General features: G+C 36.6%; 2 protein-coding genes and 1 long non-coding RNA gene across 5 annotated transcripts; all 3 read right to left on the bottom strand.

Moving 5' to 3' along the window:
• Positions 1-7,646: 7,646 nt before the first annotated feature.
• On the bottom strand, positions 7,647-8,561 carry LOC110861253. The gene has a single exon (XM_022110356.1). It carries the CDS (start codon positions 8,559-8,561, stop codon positions 7,647-7,649), a length of 915 nt encoding a protein of 304 aa, XP_021966048.1.
• Positions 8,562-14,108: 5,547 nt separating this feature from the next.
• LOC110861252 lies at positions 14,109-17,610 on the bottom strand. Of its 3 annotated transcripts, XM_035844562.1 has the most exons (4): positions 16,845-17,610; positions 15,677-16,305; positions 14,689-14,853; positions 14,109-14,608 (listed from the first exon to the last, which is right to left on the bottom strand). In XM_035844562.1, exons 2-4 carry the CDS (start codon positions 15,875-15,877, stop codon positions 14,483-14,485), a joined length of 492 nt encoding a protein of 163 aa, XP_035700455.1. In that variant the 5' UTR covers positions 15,878-16,305; positions 16,845-17,610; the 3' UTR covers positions 14,109-14,482. The 3 variants fall into 3 exon arrangements, with proteins under 3 accessions (XP_035700455.1, XP_035700454.1, XP_035700456.1); XM_035844561.1 differs by lacking the exon at positions 15,677-16,305; XM_035844563.1 differs by lacking the exon at positions 16,845-17,610 and having other exon boundaries at positions 15,677-16,446.
• Positions 17,611-17,695: 85 nt separating this feature from the next.
• Positions 17,696-20,486, bottom strand: LOC118432851. The gene is made up of 4 exons (XR_004833148.1): positions 20,300-20,486; positions 19,055-19,374; positions 18,438-18,592; positions 17,696-17,946 (listed from the first exon to the last, which is right to left on the bottom strand). It is a non-coding gene; the product is annotated as an uncharacterized LOC118432851 (long non-coding RNA).
• Between the last annotated feature and the right edge of the window lie 4,362 nt (positions 20,487-24,848).

Raw genomic sequence — 24,848 nt, 5'->3', positions numbered from 1 at the left:
ATTGAGTAATATTTACTCAATTAGTTGAGTAGAATTTACTCGGGGGTTAGTACATAGAATTTATTTAGGGTTGAGAAGAATTTAGTTAATTGAGTTAAATTTACTCAATATTTGGCAAAATACCGGATGACATAACAATTTGGTAACATTAACTCAAGGTTGAGTAGAATTTAGTCAAAAGTTACTCAACTCTGAGAAAAACTAAAGGGTCATCGGACAATTTTGTTAATTCAGCCTTCCCACTCTTTTCAAATTGTTGTTTTACCCCCCTGCATTTTACTCAATTCGGAGTTCATATATTTACTCTACGTTAAGTAAATTTTACTCATCTTTAAATATGTACATATTCCAAATAAAATTTTACGTTAAGCTCGGCGCTGGTGTCGCAAAAGTCAATCAAGTTCCTGAATAGGGGGACGCCCATGAAGGCCAGTACTGCGACCAGAATGAATCCGCGGACCACGTCGATCGCGGTGAGGTAGACCGTGACGAATCGTACCATTAATAGGGTCACGTTGAGTAACGCGGTATTTTCGAATGCCAGCCAGCGTAAGAGGTTATATGAGGCCGGAAAGGTTTCGAACGTCCAGGAGAGGACGGCATACGTCGGGTCCATATTTAGCAGGGTGCACACAAAAATGATGACACCGTACATCGTCAAGCCCCAGCAAACTATGATGTGTAAAATATAGTCGAGAAGTGTTGGACGACGGGTGGCGCTGAGTTGTTGAGCGGGAACGGCTAAATTTTAAGTGGGAATAATATAACCGCCATGGATTTTTAATCTTGCTGTGCCCCCATAAATTTTATTAATAATGTGGCCATATTATTTCTAACAGAGGAGCGATATAAGGCATTTCACTTAACGTTACATAATTTGGTCCTGCATAATTTTTAATCGCACTACACCCCGCAATGTCTTTGAATGGTAATTTCCAAAGTGATATCAATTTTTTAACGAGTTTTCAGATAAATGCTACTTTGCTACGTTTTAATCTGAAGCTAATTTTTAGTACTAGAAAATTTCTGATTTAGAAAAATGTTGAATTCGTTTTTTGAGGAAATTTATTCTAAATACATACATACATAAATTAATTAGTACTTTTAAAATCGATAATATGAAAAACTGATTTGACAATGTAGTACACTCTTAGCAACTTGGTAAAGAATTCCTAATAAGCGTCTTTACCGAGCTCTTGGTAATAACGCGTCCTACAAAAATTATACGGGATTATTACCGTATCAATATCAAACGGGTAACTAGCCTTCCACCGCAATGTTTTAAGTTATGTTTATAATTTTGGTAATAAATTCCTACGAGCCGGTAATTATATCCTACAAATTTAGATAACACTCTTTACCATAATTTTAATAAAGTGTAGTACAAATTGTTTCCTTTGTGGTGCTGATGAGATCTACATTTTGGTGTAGTTTATTACCATGGAGGTAAGAATTTTAATACATTTGGTGTGAAATGTGAGACGCTAAACAGTGCGCATTTCTCAGTTTTAGTTTCCGCTCAGCTCAACTCAAGTCAACACGGCGAACCAATTCTGCCCGTGGGATAAAAATTGAAAAACTTCTGGAAATTATATATAATTGTTGGAAACAGGTGAGTATCAAATTATCATATGTAGGTGCCTTATCAAGATGGTGATCATCGAACGAGTAAATAATAATCTTATGCATTTATTTTTTCAGTGAAACAAAAATTCAAGTTGGAAATCGGAGCAGGTATTTTTCTGCAAGACGATCAGGAGGCGTAGATCGACTTTATTTTTAGTTTAAAGTTAAATACTCGGATTCTATGTTTGGTATTGCTAAAGTGAAAGATTTATATATACATGATTACTTTGAAACAATGCAAAATTATAAAACAGTTGTTAATTATATAAGTGTACGGCAAAAGCTATAAAATATTTAGTTCGATTTAAATTTCATGTAAATATGTATGTATGTATGTATATAACTCAATAGTTTGCATTATTCTTAAGTTTTGTAATTATGTATTATATGTCAAAATTATTTTACAATAAATATAATTTAATGAAAGATTATTGTAAAGAAAACAAAAATCTATTCTTTTCGGTGGAAATCTGCACTACATTTGGTAATAATGGGGTATACGTAATACAAGCATTAATACCGGTATGAATAGCACACCGTGTACAAAATGGGGTGGTTTAGTACCAGGCGGTAGACATTTTACTACATATTGTAGTACATCTGTCATACATCATGGTATTAATTTTATCCGAAAAAGTGGTCTTTATTACCACTTCGGGTTAAATCAATTTCTTTACCAGCTGGTGGTTATTATTACTGTTTCTGCAGAGTCATATACGTGTGCATTTTGGTAATGATTTGGTAATGATTTTATTTAGAGTGTATGAACACTTAAAGTTATCTGAAAACTCCTGACATTTATGCCATTTTAGGGTTAAAGATATTGAATGGGGGTAGCGTGAGATTAAGAATTGCCTTAAATTAAATGACACATACATACATATATACTCTACTTAAACGCAGGTTTGAACTTAAGAACTCTTGGAAACTACGACCTGGTCAGTCTCAAATTCCCTCAAATAATGCTGATGGAGAACTTTGAGACTGGCTGTGCCGTAGTTTCTTAGAATTTTCAATTTCCGTAAAAGTTCTGTGTTGTATCTCTCTATCTACCCTGGACCCTTTTTGGAACCGGGCCAGGATGACTCCCACCACACATGACGTCACTAATGATGACGTACATATTGTGGTGGGAGGTCCAGGGGGTGGAAATAATTAATGGGGGTGGGGTAAATACATTGTGGGGGTGGGGGTGTGGTTTTTACATGATAAATGGGACGTTGCATGATAAACATTGCATATCAAAAATACATATGTATCTGGAAATTCTCCAAAAGGGGAAGACCGAGATGCGCTTTCCTGACAGTGATTAATGTGTTTATGTTGCAGGCAATGTGTGAAATCATGGATGACACAGATTGGGATGCATATGTTATGCATAATGCAGAGTTACATGGTACGGGAAATGCATACAATTTTACAACATGCTTTATTTCTCAGACACAAAAATGTGCAGATATGCAGATTCAGGGGTGGTGGCTAATTAGCTTTATTCACATTCATCTTTCATCCATTTTATCAATTTTATTCAATTAAAATGGTCAAGAAAATAATAATTTCCGCAATAATTTTTGCTGCAAACATTGCAATTGTGTTTGCTGATTGTGCAATTCTGCATAATTGCAAAAACTGTGTATCAAGTAAAGAGTGCACATTTATCGTTACTCGTTCGTACGAACACAAGTGTGTACACAAATCGGAGCTGAAAACGCAATAAGTACAGGGTAGCCACGATGTTTTTTAGAATCTGCTAAGCGCCTAGATGAAGGATCCATTCTTATTACCGTGTAAAACTCAAATTTGGATATACCGTTTCGAGGAATATCCCACTTTTTTAAGCGCTGCCCAAATTCGGGAAGGTTTCGGTGCCTTATGTTTATGAGTCATGTCTCAAGCCCGAAACATTTTTATAGGAATGTCAAGTTGTTCTTCTCATACCACTTATCACGGGCCACCAAAATATGTTAAATTGAGTCTTCTAGCCTCACCTAGCAATAATTTACTATGCGTAGAAAGTGATAGACGAAATTGCAAAAAATCTGGGCTTGGCAATGAAACGGGGAAATTCACCGAATTTCCTTCATCTTCGCCCAATCGAAATATTTTGGGCTCTTTACACGAGGGCACATTCTAAACTATCCAAGACTACTCATACTTTAGGAAAATTTCGTTTCTGGTGGAAACAAATCAACAATGAAGTTGTCAAGTCTTCTGGAAACTCACTTATGGCGGACGACAGGGAAAGGATGAAGTACGAAGCGGACGATGGCCTAAAATCTAATTGGTTTATGGAAACAAAAACTTCGACACCAGTACTACATACTGGCAAAAATTAGAAGTTCTGGACAAATTTTTTGACTGCTTTTAGGTCGAAATAAAAAGTGTCTTAATTCCCAGGATCCCTTCTATACCATGCAACCCTACCGCGTGGTAACATTATAGTAACGCATTGTCTTCTGAGAGTAAGAAATTGCCTCCGGTACCAGTAATATTTTTATTACCTGAGCCTTGACATTAGGGGCTGAACAGGATTTAGGCTCTGTATATATGTTACCCTTCGTTGATAAATTATTACCCGAGCGGTTGAGTTGCATAGTATTTACCTCCGCCGGTAACAATTACGTCAAAAAATTATTGAGAGTGTAACATTAAAATTAATTATTTATGTATCTCGGCCAAGTATACGCTTTCCCCCATCATAGTAAATGTTCCGGCAAATGTTTCGTCTCGTAGAGGCCGCCCTTCACAACAACCTTCCTCCTTGCGTTGGCACCCTTCTTGTGAATCAACATCTTGGTAGTTGCCGTGTTATGTGATCGCATGGAGCAAAGTTCCTCTTCAAGATCGATAAGGTCAATAACCTCGTTTTTCTTGAGGTCAACCAGACAGTGGAGGAAGCATAGCAGCCAGCCGCCATGCGTCACTACGAGAAAATTCTCTTCCTCTGAGGCGTCTGCTAGTTCACAAAGCATCTAAAAAAAATTTGGTTGTACTTTTACCATTCCAATTTTTGTGATACTAAACAATCTACATATCGGTTGTACTAATTCATATAAGACCTAAATATGTGCAAAAAATTCAGACTATCTATTAACTTGTGTGCAAAAAAATAAATATGTAGATATTTACCTATGGCTATATCTTGCCAAAACGATTTTTGACATATAGCGCGATTTAACCATAATTATTTAAATACATAACATACCATATGTAAGTAAACACCTTGCATATAAAGGGTGGGCAACTTAAAAGTGGTACAGCACCTGGTCGAAAACTGTTGGGTTTAGAATATCATAAAATCAAAAGGGCTGGAGGAATTTGAATGAAATTTTCCACACTTATTAACAACTAAATACCTAGTTAGTCTTGTGATAGCACCCAGTGCTCTAATTAGTTTGATTTGACAGTAGTTATATACGGTTTTATAGCATGCTGAATTCTGCACCATACAACTTTTCGCATACCTAAAATTAAATAGTTCCCAACTATCGTCCCGCGAGGATTACGTTTCATTTATTTCACGTAGTACCACCCCACATAAGTTGGCGTTAATTAGGAAAAATATTGACCCTGTGCGAATAAATGTACAGGGTGGAGGAATTTTTTTTGTGAAACATTAAAAATGTTTTGCGTTTTTCAAAGCTTTGACTACCTGGGGAGGACTTTTGTTTTGTTTTTGATGCCAAACCCTCCAACGGGATGCTTTCTAGGTAACTTATGTCAAATTAGCTAAATAACAATTCGTTTGGCCTTTCAAGGATAAATAATTTTCAACTTTCCGTGTCACGTAATCAAGGATTTCTATTTTTCTGGAGAAATGCAAATTTTTTCAAATTTGTTTCTCTGCAATGGATAACTTAACTTGTCAGAAAAATTACAAAAATTAGAAAGAGTGGAAATAATTACGTATGCGGAAGATATCCAACGTGTTTCACCTACCTAACATTTTCTATAAATATGAATTTCTCACAATGTGTGAAAGATTTTGAGCTCTTTTTGTACCAGTCATTAACAATTCGTATGACATGTCATGTAAAAAATAGAAAATGATAGAAATCTTATCAGCGATACCAGAAATATGGCCAAAGCGTCACTGTACCACTTTTAAGTTGCCCACCCTTTAGGTATTTTTTTATTTTTTTTGTACATCTACATATGTAGGTCTTTTCTGAATTAAGCACCGATTGCACTTAGGTCTTTTCTGAATTACATAAACATCGACTGCACTTAGGTCTTTTACCAATTAGTACTACGATACATATGTATGCAAATTTTACATATGACACAGTAAAACCAATATTGCCAATAAAATAATTTTAAAAAAGCTTGCTTAGGCGAGGCGCTGCTAAAAGTGAAAAACAAGACCACTGGGCATATCTATTAAATATCTCGTACCATTATCCTTGTAACAGGAGTTGGCGGCTTTGCCTCACCACGAGGCCAAACATTTTGACCGTATAAGACCCCACGCCGTTTATTACAATAGCAACACACAAAGCTTCAGAGATCCGTGATTAATGAATTTTTTTGTTGGATTAAGGATTAGGGATTAATGCTAATCCAGGATTAATTAAATAATTTCATTTGCTTGGGTTAGAGATTAATTCACAATTTTCTGATTCGGGATTAAAAATTAATTAATCCTAATTAATTCTTGATTAAGGATTAGTGTAATTTTTTATTTCGGTGCACTTAATGCAGTTTAATAGTCTATTGCACAACATAGGCATATTGATACCGTATCAAAATGCCTATGCCGCTGGATTGGCGAATTTATTCGACATCAAAGAATCTGCCGGTGAAGATGAACGGCAAATCTTCAGCTCATCCTCAGATCACGCATTTATATAGAACAAAATTAACAAAGGTTGTAAACTTAAAGAATCTAATGCATTTTAATTTCGAGTGAGGAGAGTATGTAGAAAGATGAGGAGTAAGTGGTTGCTGTGTGTCACAATTTTTGCGGGTTTTATTTCAAGAAATTAAAATGTCAAGACATGAATAACGAAGACACCACGAGAGGGTGTATTACCTAATTGTATTTACATGATAGAGCAACTAGTTTTAAATTCGAATTACAAAGTAATAAATGATAATTTTGAGAATTCCCAGATTCTGTTTTTCCAAATATTTTATTTATTGCTACCGGCTTAGCATAAAATGTTTGGTATCGCGGTGATGCAAAGCCGCCAACTCCTGTTACAAGGATAATGGTACGAGATATTTAATAGATATGCCCAGTGGTCTTGTTTTTCACTTTTAGCAGCGCCTCGCCTAAGCAAGCTTTTTTAAAATTATTTTATTTCATGTATTTAAGGTGATACACATTTTGAGACAATTAATTGCACTACTCAAAATTGTTGCACTGTCTTTTAAATATTGTCAGCTTTTTGAAATGAGGACATTTGATTATGTTTTTAGTTAACAAATTAGTTGAACATACCCGCAGGAGGTCGCAAAATTAATTTCAATGGTTCAAAGGCTTTTAAGTCAAATATTTGATGATTGTTTTTGCTGACAGAGTTGGCTGACTAATAAGTGTTTTTTTCTCAGGCTTAGGGATCAAACAATCCAAATTGTTTAATTAATTTAGGAGTTAGCAATTTTCAGATTAATTATTCTGGGTTAGATTATAAATTGTAATATGAACTTACAAACACTTAAATCCAAAATATATCTATATACGATGCTCAAATTTAAAATCGAAAATGCCTGTTAAAATGAAGTATACATGCTTATGTAGCAATGTACCGACATTAAACGGATAGTTAATTTGACAGTACTTAATTATAATTATACAATTGTTGAAATATACAAAAGAATTTGCAATTAATCATAGTCCGGATCAATAATCATGAATCCCTAATCCGGATTTTTCCCAACGCTGACCAGGAACTTCCTGGCAGGAAGTATGTATGTATGTATTATGTGAGGAGGAGTCCTGCCCATAGGGGCAGCAGTCCAGCCGCGCAGGTCACCATTTGGACCTATTGCAGACACCTCAATACACTCGCATGCGATTATTGTGTCGGAGCCTCTCTCGATTCCCCAGCTACAAAGCTGGCGAATCTACCAGACCTTAAAAAGGCCAGTACATCTTTGAGAGGATACTCCCATACTTCCTCCATCTTTAAGGTGGAACGAAGGAAGGTGCTAAATCTCAGGGCACTGTAAGCGGGACAGTCTGGAAGTATATGAGCCATTGTCTCGTCCCCTTCCCCGCATTTTTCGCAGATGGGAGATTCAAGTAGGCCCATCTTATATAGATGCCCATTCAAATTAAAATGTCCTGTGATGGCAAAAGTTGTTAGCCTCATACCATCCCTCGTGGGCCCAAGTGATTTCCCACTGAGACCCTTGTAAGGTATTGGCAGGGCCAACTTTGATATCTTACAATTAAGTAAGTTAGACCAATAGACCCGATGTTCATTTTGAGCCCACTGTTTGATGGAAAATTTTCCAATTGTTAAGTTGACAGGGATAACTGGCTCTGGACCGCAGTTTGTCATACTGGCAGCTTCTTTAGCCAGTTTATCCACTTCTTCATTACCCCATAAACCCCAGTGAGAAGGGATCCAATGTAAGGTAATATCTTTGTGAATACTAAGTTGCTGCAGCGCCCTATGAAGCTCCACCGTGAGCGACGACATCAGCCGCTCACTTAGTAGGGAGTCATGGACACTGCGATTGTCAACAAAGATGTTCACTTCTTTGTGTTGATTTGGATTTGCTGACATGTAGTTACACGCCGAAAGAACTCCAATCTGTTCAGCCTGGAAGACCGTAGCATACACTCCCAAAGGTATAACGCCACTAGCCCCATCCATAAAGTTTCCGCCTTCACCAATTATGAAGGCTGCACCAGACCCACTCTTACTCTTAGACCCATCCGTAAAACAGAGGAGCCCAGGTAGTTCCAGGTAGTTGTCGCACATATCTAGCCATTCCTCCCGAGAAGCGACCCGTATTTTGAAATTACGAGCCTGGGGAGGTTTAACAGATTTATAATCATAAGGAAAGCCCAACTCAGGAATCTTCTGAGCCAGGCTAGAGCACAGTTCAATGTGAGTTCAATGTGGCAGGAAGTACGTGTCTAAATGTTTTCTATGCAAAGTTTTTGGGCGATTGGCCAAGAACAGTAATTTGGTAAACACAGTTGACAGTTACTTGTATCTAGAAAATTATTATATTGGTAACTAGCTAGAAATATTGTAATTCTGATAAAAAATGCTTAGCAACATGAATAGTTTCAGATGCCTCCATCAAAACTTTTTCAGTTTTGGATCGATCTCAGTCGGGTTTGTTTTAAATGACGCGCAACCGATTTCTGCGTGATAAAATCAGGTTTTATGTATATGGTCCTTTGGCGCAAGTATCTGAAATTTTGATTTCAAAGTTTCAAATCAAAATTTCAGAGCCAAGAATAAACTTTTCTATCGGGCATATTGAAAAACATCATCTCCTAATTCTCCTCTGCACGATTGCTCTTTACACCATTTGCGTAGGATTAACCGTTCAGGCTCTAGCCTCGCTGACAGTTTCAAAGGGTGTATACGAAAGCATACTTAGGCTTCGCCGTAACCATGGTGACGCTTTTTTTTGCGGGCAATCATGTTTACTTTTGCCTCACCTAAGAAAAATGTCTGCTTGAAGTTTTACATTAAAGAAAATTCCTGAGCGGGCCTTCACTTCTTGAAAACAGAGGTCAACGCCGCCGATCTCACGCCGCCGCGCCGCCATACGCCGATGGAATTATACGCGCCGCCGCCGCCGATAAATCTATTTCCCTATCCCTTCAACATTGAGGCGCCGCGCCGCGCCGAAAAATCCCCAAAATTGGCGCCGCCGCCGACGCCAAATTGGTCGGCGTTGACCTCTGCTTGAAAACTTTCTCCATTCGGAGTTTTGAAATAGGGGAAGTGATTCCCCGTTTGGCGGTTGACTTCCCAAAGTACCGATTCCGGTTGGAGTTCCAGATCACCGAAGAACTATTTAGGCAGGACAAAATTTGATAATAATTTTTTAAACCTATTTATTTCCCCAAAAACATGCATGCATCACACTTTCTTCCAACTCATCATGTAGATAAACGCTTTCTCTTTTACGTAGCAATTTATTAAGTAGCTTCAGCTACTTTATGCGAAGACTTTGTCTGTCCGTCCGTCTGTCTGTCTGTCTGTCAGCAGGGTAACGGGGGAACAGATAAAGATAATTAAAATCAGTTTTTGTCATCATACGCAAGACCCCAGGGGGAGAACCTTGTCAACGTTTAGGGTCATCCGACCACACCCATTTGGGGCCAGGGGGTGTGGTCGGGGCAAAATGAGATTCTTAGTGAAATTGAATCTATAGATAAAATTAAGTGAAATTGAATCTATAGATAAAATTCAGTGAAATTGAGTATTTTCGCGATGTCGTTGGAGTGGTTGGGGTGAGGTAGTCTGAAGCTACTTCCTTATGTGCGTTTACGATCGTTTATTTGACATTAAAATCAAATCGGTCACCACTTCTCGTAGACGTTTGTCGAAAACGGGAGAATGTTGTGTCTTATTCTTTGATTGCTTCAAGATTTGGACCGTGGTATCCTGACATCGCTTTAAATCGGAGGAATAAACCTTGGTAAATTTTTCATCCGCTAGATGGCGACCCAAATGTTCTGCCATGGCGATGCCCCGCTCCGTAAGTTCGCCCTGAGTTTGACCCTGGACTATGTGAGCAACATTGGCGACCGTTTCCCCGCTAAGAATGCAAATTATTAGAAAGCGAAATTTGGATAAGTTTTCTATGATAATTTGCAAACAATAAACTCACTGTCGTACCGAGAACATTTCAGACGAATTGTAGAAATGATGCTGATAAATATGTAGATTCCTCTCGTAGCGAACGATAAATGGACCAAGTTCGCTAAAATATTACAATTTAGTTGTATGCATGCATACTCTAAAAAATCAGCTAGGTATATGTAAATATGTACATACCGTAAATTCTTTATTTATAGCCGGGACTAAAATTCCAAATTGAGTGTCACAGACCCGGCTATAATTGGAGGCCGCACTCTAAAGAAAGTTGTAGAAAATTTTTACAAGGTTGTGTAAAATTTTGCCCTACATTGGGTAAAAAAGAGGATGACACAACCGTTGCTTAAATTTTACTCAACTTTGTTGAGCAATCTTTTTGCACAACTAAAAGTAAAATTTACTCAAGAAGTTGTGGAATTTTTGCTCAACTGAATGATTAAATTTTACCCTTTGGTTGATCAAAGTTTGTCTTTTATGCTGATCAAAATTCACTCTTATATTTATTAAAACATATTTTTATTTATTATTTGTTCTTTTATTTCTTATAAATGATAATAATTTTGCAATCTATGATTATCAAAAACTAAATTACGGGAACTAAAATAATTAAGCGTTTCACAAGAGCACTCTTCTGGAAATTGGAGTTGCAGAACGTAGAATATTTTGAAGCATGTATCCACTGCTTTTACAAGAGATTCTGCTAAAACGAGGCGTCTTTCCAACATGATGTAGGCTTGTTGAATCTCGAGGTTCTTCAAATTTCCGACATACAAAACGAATGGCTGTTCTCTCACTGATTCTGACAACCGAAATTCTTCCAAATCTTCATTTGTCTAAAAATTTAAAAGAAATAGGCACTTAAAAATTAGAATAAAAATTAGAACAAACAATTAATTAAAGAATGTATGTATGCTCACCTTTATGAATTGAATGAAAACCTCTCTAGCTACTGTAATTAACTTAAATTTGTGGCCATCCTACGGATAGGAAAATTTCAGCAAACAAACGTTCTTCCACTGATCCTTCGGCACCGTCCAGAAACTTTAAAAAAACGGACTTGTCAACATCGTTCTCTGTAAAAAAAATAAATAAAAAAATAAAAATAAAATAAATAATTTGATTCAAATTTGAGTTCATAACTATTCAAAAATAAGAGCAAATCACAAAAAATAAAAGAATACAACTTTACCTTTGAACTTATCTGCGTATTGGGCTAAGCCGGTAGATTCAAGAGCTTTTTCCAATCGCTGAGTCATTTTTTTAATTTCAAAGAAAGTTAAATTTATTTATTCTTGTTTCTCTTATGCATTATGAATGGCTGTAACCAACTGGAGGCATGCCTGTGGCTGAAAAATATGTCAAATGGGGAGAGTTGATTTTACACAACTATTGAGTGAAAATTTATCAACCTTTGGGCATTTATCACCCAACATTGATTAATTTTATATTTAATCAACAAAAAAGTCAATTTTTGTTCAATGTTGATTAAAACTTTCTTTACTCAACTTTGTTGTGTAAATTTTACTCTTCTGAAGTTTAAATTTTGTCCAACTTTGTTCAAAACTTGACCAAATTCACTTTACTCAACTGGATTTACTCAACTTTATTTAGAGTGCGGCTATATTTAAATAGAAACCCGGCTGTATTTTGTTTTGGTTCCAATTTGGATTTCAAATTTCAAATTTTGAAACGATATAAGTTCAGCTTACACAATTTGAGTAATGATTTTCTAGTTTTATCAATTATCAAAAGATCCGACATGTACACCGGTAGATTTTCTAAGGCTGATAGGCTGGGAATACAGAGACGTTCTGGGAAGCCATAATTAGAGACCCGGCTAAAATTTTGAAATCTTGGTCCCTATACCCGGCTATACATATTTAGAGACGGCTATAATTAGAATAGGGCTATAAATTTAGGTTTTACGCTACACATCTATCATCCCGACTTGGTGTTCTCCTTTTCCTTATTATTAGAAAATGTAGCGAGGAAAATTTGGCATACAAGATAAGACGGAAGAAAAATTTATAAATTTTATAAACAAGTTGCAAATGCAAATTGTTTTATACAAGTTGCATCCCATGAAAAGGAAGTACCCTAAAATGAGAATAAGGATAATTTGAGGGAAGCTATGCTCCTTGCAAAACTTGTCGAGCAGGATAATAAATACCTAATGCAGCATATTTTTCAGGAACAAAAATTGGGCACGTACACTCTTAGCAAAACGGTATTGAATTTAATTGAATCATCACCAAACGGAGTGCATATATGACTTAACCAAATTGTGATAATATTTACCCCACATTGTGATAAATCTTCCCCACAATGTGTTAAATCCTCACTATCCAGTGTTAAGTTTACACATTGTGGGGCAGATTTATCACAATGTGGGGTAAATATTATCACAATTTGGTTAAGTCATATATGCACTCCGTTTGGTGATGATTCAATTAAATTCAATACCGTTTTGCTAAGAGTGTACCCAATTTATGCACGTACCCAATTTATGCACGTACCCAATTTATGCACGTACCCAATTTATGCACGCACTCAATACGTATTTACACAAATAGAGTGAAGTAATTCATGTACAAAAATATTGATCCGGCCATGAACTTGCCTGACCAACTTCTAAGGAACCTTTACATGGTGTGTGCAGTGTTGTCGCGAAACTATTTAAAAACGGTCTTACACGTGTCCAATAAAATCAAAAAGTAGTAGGGCACACGTGTAACAGTGTTTGTTCTCAGTGTGCCCCAAATTTTTCAAATCCCCCCAAATACTGGAAAGCATAATTGCAAGCTTAATTTCGTCCAAACTTGGCATGCTCTCATCATTTTGTACTGGCTACATTACATCGCCCCAGAGAATTAGCTTCCTATTTACGTTGAAATTGGTAATGCCAAATACCTAAAAATTTTTACAGTTTTATTTTCAAAATATATAATGTGCATATTCCACCTCGCCAATACAATGATGTCGTATGAAACATACTCTGGCTCAGGCTCTGCGAAGCTGTACTGATATCTAAATATTGTCATTCCATATAAAGTAAATATCTTAAAATCAAACGTATTGTCCTTCTCTGCGGCGGAAAAGAGATCGTAAAATCGTGAATTATAGTTTCAGGAGTGTGTAATAATGCAGGAAACTTTTAGCATAAATACATATGTCGTTCAAAAGCAAATCAGGTACATGACAAAATTGGTATTAGCAATAGGATATGTATGAGACTCGAGATAAGGTAACGATAAAGATGCCAGCCTGCACCCTGAAGTGGTTTGATGCCATGGCCCCATTTGCGCCCGTCACACCCACTCAGAGGTGTATAAAACAGGAAAAAAGCCCTGTTTTCATGTATTTACTTCAACTTTCACAAAATATCCAATTTTGCTCGTATATTGATAAAATATACAATTTTGTAATCCTAGATATATTCAGTAGATATCTCAATACCACAACTTGATCAAATGTCATATCAGCCCGGAAATTTTGTCACATCATTGGACTAGCATTAAAAACTGCGTCTAATGTGTATAGCTTCTGGTTATGGTAGAGGGAGGATTTAAATATTATGGATAATTTACAACGGAGGTCTCCCAACGTACATATGCTCACACATTTTAATCATTAACTTATGTAGTTGCATACATAAATATGTATAGAGATTTATTTTGTCGTCAAATGTATCGATTTATTATGTTAGCCAGACCTATTTACAGTGGGCTCAAACAAATTAAACAAAAGAAAGCTGGAAATATAATATGCATACAGGAAAATATGTACGGAAAATCCTCAAATTATGTAAGAAAATATTTAATATCTACGAAAAGCCTAAAATATGGAAAACCATGTTTGAATTTTTGCAACCGTCGTTAGACAGGATGTCAGTATACGAAATTTTATTTCGATCCGATTTGATATGAAAAACTTCTAAATAATATGTATTTACATACATATCCGCCGTCTGGTGATCAGATAATAATGAAAATAACAATTGGGTCAGATTTTCAAAAGAAAAATTGACGCCGACATTACGAACACTCAATTGACCCCAATTACTTGCTTCGGCGGGCAGCTCGCAGGTTGGAAATGTGTCCCATGGATTGCACGCAGGTCTGCTGGAGCATCTGATATCTTGAAAGGTCGTCAGTATCCGGCATATTCTCCAAAATGAATTCCTCCTAACAACATAAATGACAAAATTTTCTAAGATACAAAACAGAAACGAGCACGTGATTAGATTTAGATTTTGACAAATTACAATTTCATCATGACTCTCAGCGATTAAGTTGGGCAGTATTTCTTGCAAGAATTTCACCACCATGAGAAGATTAATAGTGGCCGGCAGCATGGCCACAATTGCTGACCGGGAAGCAGTTACGTGCTGAATGGCGAGATTCTTCACGCTCTGGATTTTCTCCTGCAACTAGAGAAATAGGTTGTTACCATTATAAAATAAACCGTTACAACGCATGTAACCAAGGGTTGAAAGAAGTGTGTCATACGTTAAAGTGAATATTATATTATCTTCGAAAATTTGTTAAAATTTACACTTATAGCGTGATTTTCGATGTTTGTGTCTAAGATGTACCAAATTTAACAGTTGATAACCCTTATCTGACCTTTGGATGGCCTCTGAGGTCAAAATGGAGGTCACCATTAAATTCGACGTTGAAAAATAGTTAAAAATGATGTGTCACATGCCAAAACTGAAATGTGACACTTTTTCGTCACTTTTCGTCACTATGACGACGTCATCGTCACAGGGGACGACGTCAGAGTGCCCATCTTCGAACTCGTCCTGTCCCTTGACGTTAGGAGTTTACGTTCAAAATTTCAAGTCTCAATGTCTTCCCGTTCAAAAGTTATCGGAGCTACGGACAGACAGACGGACAGACGGACATAACGATCTTATAAAGGGCTTTCACCCCTTAATAAATCTGTGCATAATTTACACTCTAAGACACCCGGTAACTAAGTTATTATCGGCGGAGTACCCATTTCATTGACTCTACCGCATGGTAATTAATTTATTATTGAGTGGTAGAAAATTAGTTACCAACTGGTAATATTTTCCAATTTCTCGACCGGGGTTATTACCGGTTTGGTAACAAAATGTCTACAACTCAACAATAAATAAATTACCGTGCGGTAGAGTCAAATATTTATATACTCCGCCTGGTAATAACTTCGTTACCGGGTTTGTTAGAGTGTATGAAATAGTCAAAAATAAACAAATAAGTACGCACATCCTTCTCCAGGGGACTGGAGTCATCCATGCTTGATTTTTGCTTGTCCAAGTAAGAAACCGAGGGGCCGCCCAAAAGTTTACTCACCGGAGAGAATACTTTCGAACCACCCATATGAAGGACCACTTTAAGGGCTGGCGAGGCATCGGACACGACATCCGGATTAAGGTACACCTGATGACATTTAATTATAGAAGTCATCAGGTTTTTTGCATTTCCTTGCTTGGTTTTCCACACTTTGTTCCAGTTTTGATTGAATCATTGTCATTAGTACGGGATGATCAGACAGTTTCACGCTCGCCAAATTGCAGCAGTTGCCAATCAGCAGTTTGGCTTCATCAATGACGGCGGTCGTGGGTTCCACAAGCTTGGCAAGCTCGTCATGCACGACCTTTTGAAGTACAGCGTTTAGATTGTATTGGAGGTAATTCACCCCAGCTGAGTTCACGATGACGTATCCAATAGTTTCCTCACTAATATCATAGATTTCAGAGTGCAATTTTTCTTTATGGTGTTCCACCATTTTGGTAATTTTAGACCCTGAACTGTAACCAGTAGTGGTCGGCGAAAGTGTGGAGGTATTTCCTGTCAGGTCGACGATGATGGAGTTTATGATGTCGTCCATTAACCTGTTTTTAATTATTTGTATTTATCCTATTTACAAATGCTGAATTACTGTATCCTCTGTATTGATTTATATAAGATATGAGTTTTTTAAAAGGGAGTCGTGTCCGAAGTCTGGGGATATCTTACAGTTACGTTAAGTACACTGTAAGTAATTTGGTAATAATTATTGTGATTTATTACCGAATTCGTAACGTATATGACTCTGCAGATACGGTAATAACGCGCATTAAATTTGGTATAGATTTGGTAATAAATCTTAACCATGTTGGTAATAATTTCTTACCAATTTGTAGTAAAAAGCTACCAACTGTTGCAAAAACCTTTACCAAAATTCGTAACGTATATGACTGTAAAATTATTTACAGTGTATATTCTCCACATCATGCCATTAGTTTGAAAGTTTGAAAATGAGCCATGAGACCTTAGGGCACGATTTAAAAAGGAAAACTTTTAGACAACCCGTATTTTGTGCAAGCGAATGACGAGCATATAGAAATTTCACAATAATTACGAAAAAGCCACTTTTATGTGACCGACTAACCTGTAAATCTTGCTGGTGTGAAGCACTACAAAGTGGAGTAAGTTCCTCAATTTTGCACGTTGCCTCCTCCAGCCCTTTCACTATGTCGGCCTTTAATCCTTTTAAGGAAGAAATGATTTTCATCCTGAGCAATTCGTCCATGACCGAGGATAGATAGCGCGTTCCAAGTTTCCCCGCCAGGTGGTCAAATTCACGGCGCTCCGCAAAGAAAACTTGTTCCTTCTCGCGGGCCATTTCAATCGTCACTCCATTCCCAATATGCTAAATTATGATAAAACAATTATCAATTATATCCCAGTCACCAGTCCTTGAATCTGTGACGAAGACAAAATGTAGTCGTTTTATAAGAAATGGTTTAATTCGGGAGTAAGCAAGAAATGCAAGAAATGCAAGGTGCAAGAAATGCAAGAAAGTGCAAGAAACGTAGCGCCATCTAGCGACGCGCCTTCAGAACTATGGCGGCGGGAAGGAGTTTCTTGCACTTTGCATTTCTTGCGGGTAAAAATTGCTGCAAGAAACCAATTTGTTGCGGTTATTTCTTGCAGGTGGTTACTTGCACCCGAAACACTGAGGATAGGGGTGGGTGGGTGGATATGAAAATCTCGGTTAACGGCCAACGTATTATGTGGACGTTCCCTAGACAATTGAGGAGGTCGTTGAGTTTCACCATTTTCTTCCCTCGTCGGAAAATATGTTGCAATTTTGAGGGATTTCTCCCATGACAATACAATGCTAAATTTTAACATTTTCTTACATAAAATTTGGATATTTCCCAATATAACGCAATGTTAAATATTTGAATTTTCAGTTTTTTTAGTTTTATAAAAACTCCCAAATGTCTCCTCCCGCGCCATGACGGCAACATACTTATACCGCCCCCGTATTAATGATGCATTTTCTTGTCGTTAATCGTACACGTTAAAGGGTTAAGGACAGAAAAAATTCAATATTTCCAACACTTAACGGCTTCTGAGCGAAGAACGACCCCCACATGGCCCCACTTCAAAGGGACAACCTTATTGTCCAACTCGGCCATCGCAATATCTTGGGCGCGGTCAAGCTTGGTAATGACACCGATTGTTCTTGCTCCTTCCGGGTCGACCTAAACAAAATTAATAAAATCCAATAAAAGTTTAAATGTCGGAACAATTATAATATTCAAATATTCATACATGTTCACATTTATTCATTTCAAGATGAATGAACACATTATTCATTTAATATTCAAAAATTGAATGAATATATTATTATAATTTTTTTTATAAATGAATATTGAGTGAATATCAATTCACTTCGTGTGAATGAATAATGAATAGATATTTTTTTCATCGTTCATTGTTATTAATTCAATGCTTAATAAATAGGGAAAGTTGAGAAATTCATCTATAGTAATGCCGTGAATTTTGAATAACATGAATAATGAACGAATGGTGAATAATGAATAAATTTTGAATAATTAATGCATATTCTTTTACAAATTATGAATAAGTGAGTAAGGAATGCATATTTTTGTTCAAGACTTTGAATGAATAAATATTTTTTTTTGAACACGTATAATAATATTTAGTGGAATTAAATAAGGCATTTTCTCACCATCATTGCCTGCTCAAGTGCCTGCGACATAACCAAGCCCTCGGCGGTAACCGCGAGAATAATAGTTTCCTCCTTCGAGATATACTCCATTATTGTGGATTTTGTCTGTTCCACAAAATTGTCAGGTTGGCAGTCTAGGCTGAGACGAACAAGTCCTATATTTCATGGGACAATAGTCCATAGTCAAATACATTGGGGGTATTCACGTCATTTATTCATTCACGTCATAAAACCGTCGCATTGGAACACATCTTCGCAACTTTGCGGTGCTTGCGAAATCTGTGTCGTTAACAATCTACATATTTTACATGGCCAATTTTTAAAAAATAAATGCTTTGACGGAGTTAGGGTTAAGGTTGTCTAGCAACATTGCTGAAAATGAGGAGAAATTAAAATTTTTTCGGACGGCGATATGGCAATAAATTGTTTACGACGATATGTTTCATAAAGAAATAAAGCAATCTGATTGGTTGTCGCATCGCAACTCTTCGCAAACATGGCAAATTTGCGAATATATGCTGCGAAGCGACGTTTACAAAATTGACGTGAATACCCATATTATTATGGAATGAGCAAGGACAAAGTTTATAAAATATGAGTATTTGTAAATATAAAACCTGGTAAATCGATCAAATTTAAACCGCCACTTCCGGTGAAAATATCGTCAGCGTGATTGGAATTCTCGAGATATTTTGTCCCGCACCTGCGAGAATAACTGTACGGTTGGCAATTTCTTCTCTAATCCGGGAAAAATCGTGTATCTTTTCCCCAGGTCGATGTAGAAAAATGCCTTGCTCCTGACAATCGGATTTTCGCAAATTCAGAACGAGTGGAGCTCTTGTCGCGCCGCGGGGGAGAAAGTCCTTCCCGACGAGAGATTCAAGGAGGCTGGACTTTCCGGTACCTTTCCCACCCACGAGAGCAAATTGTGGCAGATCTGCGACCGTACACAGGACATGAAACAGTGTAGTAAAGTATCTATATTATAAGCTGGAAATGTTTGTCTGCAACGGAAGTGAAAGTAATTTTCCGTGACGGAAGTTAATGTCAAGAGAGTCAAGTTCCGAATGGCGCGAAAATTCGGAATAAATTAAACTCAAAACATTAAATGTCTTAGGATAGTTATCTTATGAGTGGTTATCTGATGGTGGTTACCTATGAGTAGTTGTCTCTCCTAGAAGCTTGATTTTTTTTTACTTTCACTACCGACCGACATTTCCAGCTTATAATTCTCGCTCACCCGGTGAAGACGGGCTTATACGCTGGTTAATTAATATGTAATTATTGTAATTATAGGTAATTATTAGTATTAATTACAAAATTAATTAATTACGTAATTAATTACAAAAAGTAACAAAGTAATTCGTGATTAGACTTCAGTTATTTTGTGGCAATGTAATTATAATTAGTAATTAATTAATTGGCTTCAATTGCGTAATAAAGTAATTAATTACTCAAAAATAACTCAGTAATAGTTCGATAATAACGTTTTACCATATCGATAGCAAATTTTTACGGATCGGTATAAATTTACCAGTTAACCGATATAATTTTAAGACCAAGGGGTAGGAAATTTGATACCGGGAAATTAATACCCGTGTAACTATACCATGGACACTTTTAAGTAACATTGTAGCTCCATGATTATGTAAAATATGTAATTAATTTGTAATTAAGTAATTAACTACTTTTGACGTAACTGTGGTTGTACTTAATTACCCGACTTATGTAATTAGTAATTGATTACTTAATTCCTTTCTCTTCTCACATTTAATTAAGTAATTAGTAATTAATTACAAACTCAAGTAATTAGCAACGCATAAAAATTAGTAATAATTCTTGAAGGCAAAAATACCACTTACCAAACGCAAATTCCTTCCCACAACGAGCAAATACTTTCCTTATGTTGGAAATGAATGGAACGAAATCCTCGATTTCAGTCAGATAAATTAAACAATCTCAAACTATTAATTATTTGAAAGTATGTAAAATTAAAATTTGAAGAAACCAAGATAATAATCTGGAGCAAAAATAATATAGTATTTTTTGAGTTCTTATTCCTTGCAAGTTAAAACAGCAAGGTTTAATTAACTTCTAGTTGAAAATGTCTCCCAAGGATTTCTTATCACTAAAAATGGGTTCTGATTCACGCCCTGTGACTCATGCACGTGAGGGATGCCGTTAAACAAAGTGGAACGATTAGCCATAGCTGTTCATATTATCTCACCACAATCCACAAAACCACAATCCACCAACCACAATCCACAATTCCACAAACCACAAACCCTTCCACAAACAACAATCCACAATTCCACAAACCACAAACCCTTCCACAAACAACAATCCACAATTCCACAAACCACAAACCCTTCCACAAACTACAATCCACAATTCCACAAACCACAAAAAAATCGTGTTCACATTCCACACCACAGTCCACTTTGTGGATCCACACTGTGGTTTGAACAGCTATGCGATTAGCAAAGTAGAAAATGCAGAGATGCGAAGGAACGGAAAGCATGGAAACGTTTTCCTTTTTCACACATACCTAAATATGTATGTATCTACATATGACATATTTTGCTCGAGCCCTGTAAATGGAGGAACATTCATATATTACGTCATCATTTTAGTGGGTGAGAGGTTTAGGTTTGACTATCTTTGTCATGTTACAATTTCCAATCCTTTGATGTAAATATGTATACGTTGGGTGGGTGGGTGGGTGGTTGTTAGGGTTTAGAGTTTTTGATCACGTAATATATGGATAGCACGTTGCGGTGTTGGATATTATTATACTCTTGGGCATTACGGTCCATAAGATCCAACAGTACAGCTACACATTCGAGCTATATACATACATATCCCAATTTTCAGCGTCACATGAGAACAGTTACGATCTTGCGTGTTATGTATGAATCAGGCGCTTAATAAAGCCTCAGTATAGTATAGTATAGTATAGATTTATTGATATATGGCCTGCAGCCCTCATCAACATGTCATATTTTGGTACATCAATTAATCATTTAAAGTAGTAAGTCGTAAAAATTGAAAACATCAATCCAATAGCAGAATAGCGATTTGAAAAAATTACGGTTAGCTTTGTTATCATTATACATTTCGTTAAAATAAGAAAAATCTTTGGCAAAGGTATATAAGTGTTTGATTCTACTTGGGGTGAGAATTTTGCAGTGTAAAGCGTCAGTAGAGCTTTATTAAGCTTCTCCAATGCGCTTCAGCGGTTCCTTAAGGTCCAAAAGGGATGCATTTATGTAGCTCCTTTGGGGCCTTATTAATAAGCGTATTATGACTTAATCTCTTCCAACACTTTATAAAGTGTAGATCCCCTGACCGGAAAAGATTATAAATTAAGAATAAAATCGTGTTCCCATGCCTGGGTAAAACATTTATCGATTTTTTATTAAAAGTAAGCGAAATAAACTTCATTTTTAACCACCCGTGGAACCTTCTCCTTTGTGCATAAAAGAGGCATATGCGTTTCCGAGCTAATTTTCTGAGAATTTGCATGCAGGGAATTGCTACACAAGAAAATTCCACCAGATGATCGACCAAAGTTAAGTTGCGGAGTTTAAAAATTCGAGATAAATACTTTCGATTTAACGCAACATACAATTGATTTGACGCGATAGGAGTAACATAAAAATTTAATTGGCTCCTCCTATAAATGGTAATGACATTAAATGTCCGATTGGTTGATTTTAATTAAGCTACTCCAGGGCCGTACCGTGAAATTACCGAGCTTTTGGATACCGGATGCCAGTTAAACGGTCCAACGAAAATACAGTTTTATCCAACCAAAATTAATGATATCGCCAATAATGCAATGTGCAACGGGTTTCATTTTTTTCCAACGAAAATGTAAAAGCATCCACCCAAATCATAGATGTTTTTCACACATATCCTATTAGCCCACTTTGCAATTACGAAATTACGATTTCAATTACGAAACCTATCAGGACAGTTTGCTTAGCCCGAACCGGGATTGCTTAGTAAACCCATGTTCTCACCAACTCAGTCTTTCTCTACTGCTCTCCGATTTGGGGACTATCATTAGAAGCAGACCAGCTTGAGCAACCGCAATGTCAATTTTGGAAGCGTCTCTTGCGCCTGCCAAAGTCCACCCCAGGATATGTTGTCAGATTAGAGACCGGAAGCCAACATACATCTCTCCAAATGGTGAAAGCAACTCTGCGCCTTATTTGTAAAATCCTACAAAAAGATGATAACACACTACTCGCACAATGTTTAAAGTGGCAGTTGAGATGGGAGCCCAGAATCTCATCAGCAAAACGAAGCTGGGCAAAACAATTAAAAAAGTGGCTTAACCTAACCGAAGACGGTTACCTACTCTCGCAACCCTACGATCAACTCAAAAATGTGTTTCCGGAACAGAAGCAACTCATAATCGGCAAACTGACTACATTCCTTCTCAACAAGCACACACTTCGAATGACCGACTCGGCCTGGACACCAGACTACTCAAAAATCAAAACCCACGCTTCCACAGAAAAATATTTGCTACTAGATCCTGCCCTTCCAGCGGCCCAAACTTTAGCACAAACTAGAGTCAATCTTCACCGTATAGTATACAAAGATAAGGTAGCCCCCCTACAAGATAAGGCGGCTTGCCCTTGGTGCTCCCTCGGAAAATCAGCCTCAACCACTATCTATTCGAATGCAACTCACTCATCGACCCCAGAAAACTTCTACAAAGCAACTTGTCCCCAAACTCAAACTCCCAAGACTTCACCCACTTGTACAACAACAACAATAATAACTCAAATTTTTGTAACGCAATTTTCGCCTTCTGGTCAACAGCTTTCAGCAAACTCCCAAAACAAAGTCCTCAACTACCGCAAAGCATATAAAAATCGCAATATGTAATTATTAATGTATGACTATGCAAACGGATGATAATATTTAATTCAAAAGTAAATCTTCCAATTCTACCCGTGCCAAATGGTGCCACGCTTCTCGAGGCAGGCCAGGTTTTATCCCACGGGTTTCCCTGCGCCCACGGGATATCTGTTCTCATTTCGTTTACTAAGCAATATTGTATTGATGAGGGCTCATGGCCATATCAAATGCTAATAAATAAATAAATAATAATAGTAAACCCATGTTTATCTCTACTTTCTATAAAATCGTGTTCTACTACTTTGCACTAATTCTTGTACTATCATCAATTATTCGTATTATATAAATACTTGGTTCCAAATTCTTAAAAGATTTACTATCCCCTTCCCTTGACTACTTCCCATGACCAGAGGGAATCACCACTATAAGTTATTTTTCGGCTCCATTCTAAATTTCAACTAACTAACTATATAAAGTCTTAGAAATCGGTAGGGGTCGCCCCATATAATTCCCGTCTGCCCAATTTGTGTTCATACTTATATATCGGCTCATCGTCGCCTTCCGCAGGTGTCAAAATAGTCGAAAATCTAGGTTTTTCATCCGTTTTGCGAAGTTTAGCCGATATCACTTGGCTTTAAAAGCGTTTTATACTGCCCCAATGTATGTCTGGCACCCTTCCTTTGTCATGCCGGGTTAGTCCCAAAAGTAATTAATTCTTCCAAAAGTGCCATTGTGCAATATATTCAGTTTTTAAATATAGCAGAATTAGCCAATTACCTTGCAATTTTTTATGCAAGTTAGGATTTTTTTGATGGGGAAAGTATCCTCGAACTATCTGAACTGCGTTGGGTTTCAAGTATTTTTTGATGCCCCGCAATCCTAGCTTGTTTCGGTTGTTTACATTTTCAATAAACCCCATACCCTGCACTGGATAATGATATGGTGCTTATTTCCTTGTGCCGGCGAGAAGACTTTCCCTTTGATATTATTGTATTGCAAAAAACATTTCACAACAAAACTTAAAAATACAAAAGTTATCAACAAAAAACCGAGGGAAAAAGTCATTGGGAGAAACTTTTTAGGACACCCACTATACCAGAGTTGTTGTATTTAAATACTTCAGTATTTAAGATCAGTATTTAATTACCGAGTTTGGGTATTTATTGTTTATTATTTAAAATTTAAATACTGAATTTCAAGTATTTAGTATTTATTATTTAAATACCTGAGTGGAAAAAATGTATTTAGCTAATTAGTATTTAAATATTTTAAATACTGCAGGTATTTAAAAATTAATTATTTAAATACTAATTTTGTTTTACATGATGCAAAACTCGAAATTTGGACGTTGTTAATTACCGAATTCACAGCATTCATTTGGTGTTCTGAGGTATATATTAATTTTATTAGGACAAAGTCAAGCAGATTATAACAGCCTGTATTTTATAATATTTGAAAATTGATTGTGTGAAAATTTTAGTTCAATTGAAAATTTAAAGAAATCATCTGTGTTTTATCTTTTTAAGCATCTTCACA

The sequence above is a fragment of the Folsomia candida genome, unplaced genomic scaffold (genome assembly GCF_002217175.1).
Source record: "Folsomia candida strain VU population unplaced genomic scaffold, ASM221717v1 Fcan01_Sc039, whole genome shotgun sequence".
Taxonomy (NCBI): domain Eukaryota; kingdom Metazoa; phylum Arthropoda; class Collembola; order Entomobryomorpha; family Isotomidae; genus Folsomia; species Folsomia candida.
Note: the sequence above shows the minus strand (reverse complement) of the source record. Positions and strands in the feature narration are given on the sequence as shown.

What these genes read in the sequence shown, in the direction of transcription:
- LOC110861253 (XM_022110356.1), bottom strand. Translation starts at nt 8,561, where the DNA reads ATGTGCGACAACTACCTGGAACTACCTGGGCTCCTCTGTTTTACGGAT.
- LOC110861252 (XM_035844561.1), bottom strand. Translation starts at nt 17,078, where the DNA reads ATGGCCCGCGAGAAGGAACAAGTTTTCTTTGCGGAGCGCCGTGAATTT. An exon ending in CACACCAGCAAGATTTACAG is followed by an intron (nt 14,854 to 16,844) that starts GTTAGTCGGTCA and finishes CTATTTCTCTAG; the next exon opens with TTGCAGGAGAAAATCCAGAG. An exon ending in CTGAGAGTCATGATGAAATT is followed by an intron (nt 14,609 to 14,688) that starts GTAATTTGTCAA and finishes TTATGTTGTTAG; the next exon opens with GAGGAATTCATTTTGGAGAA.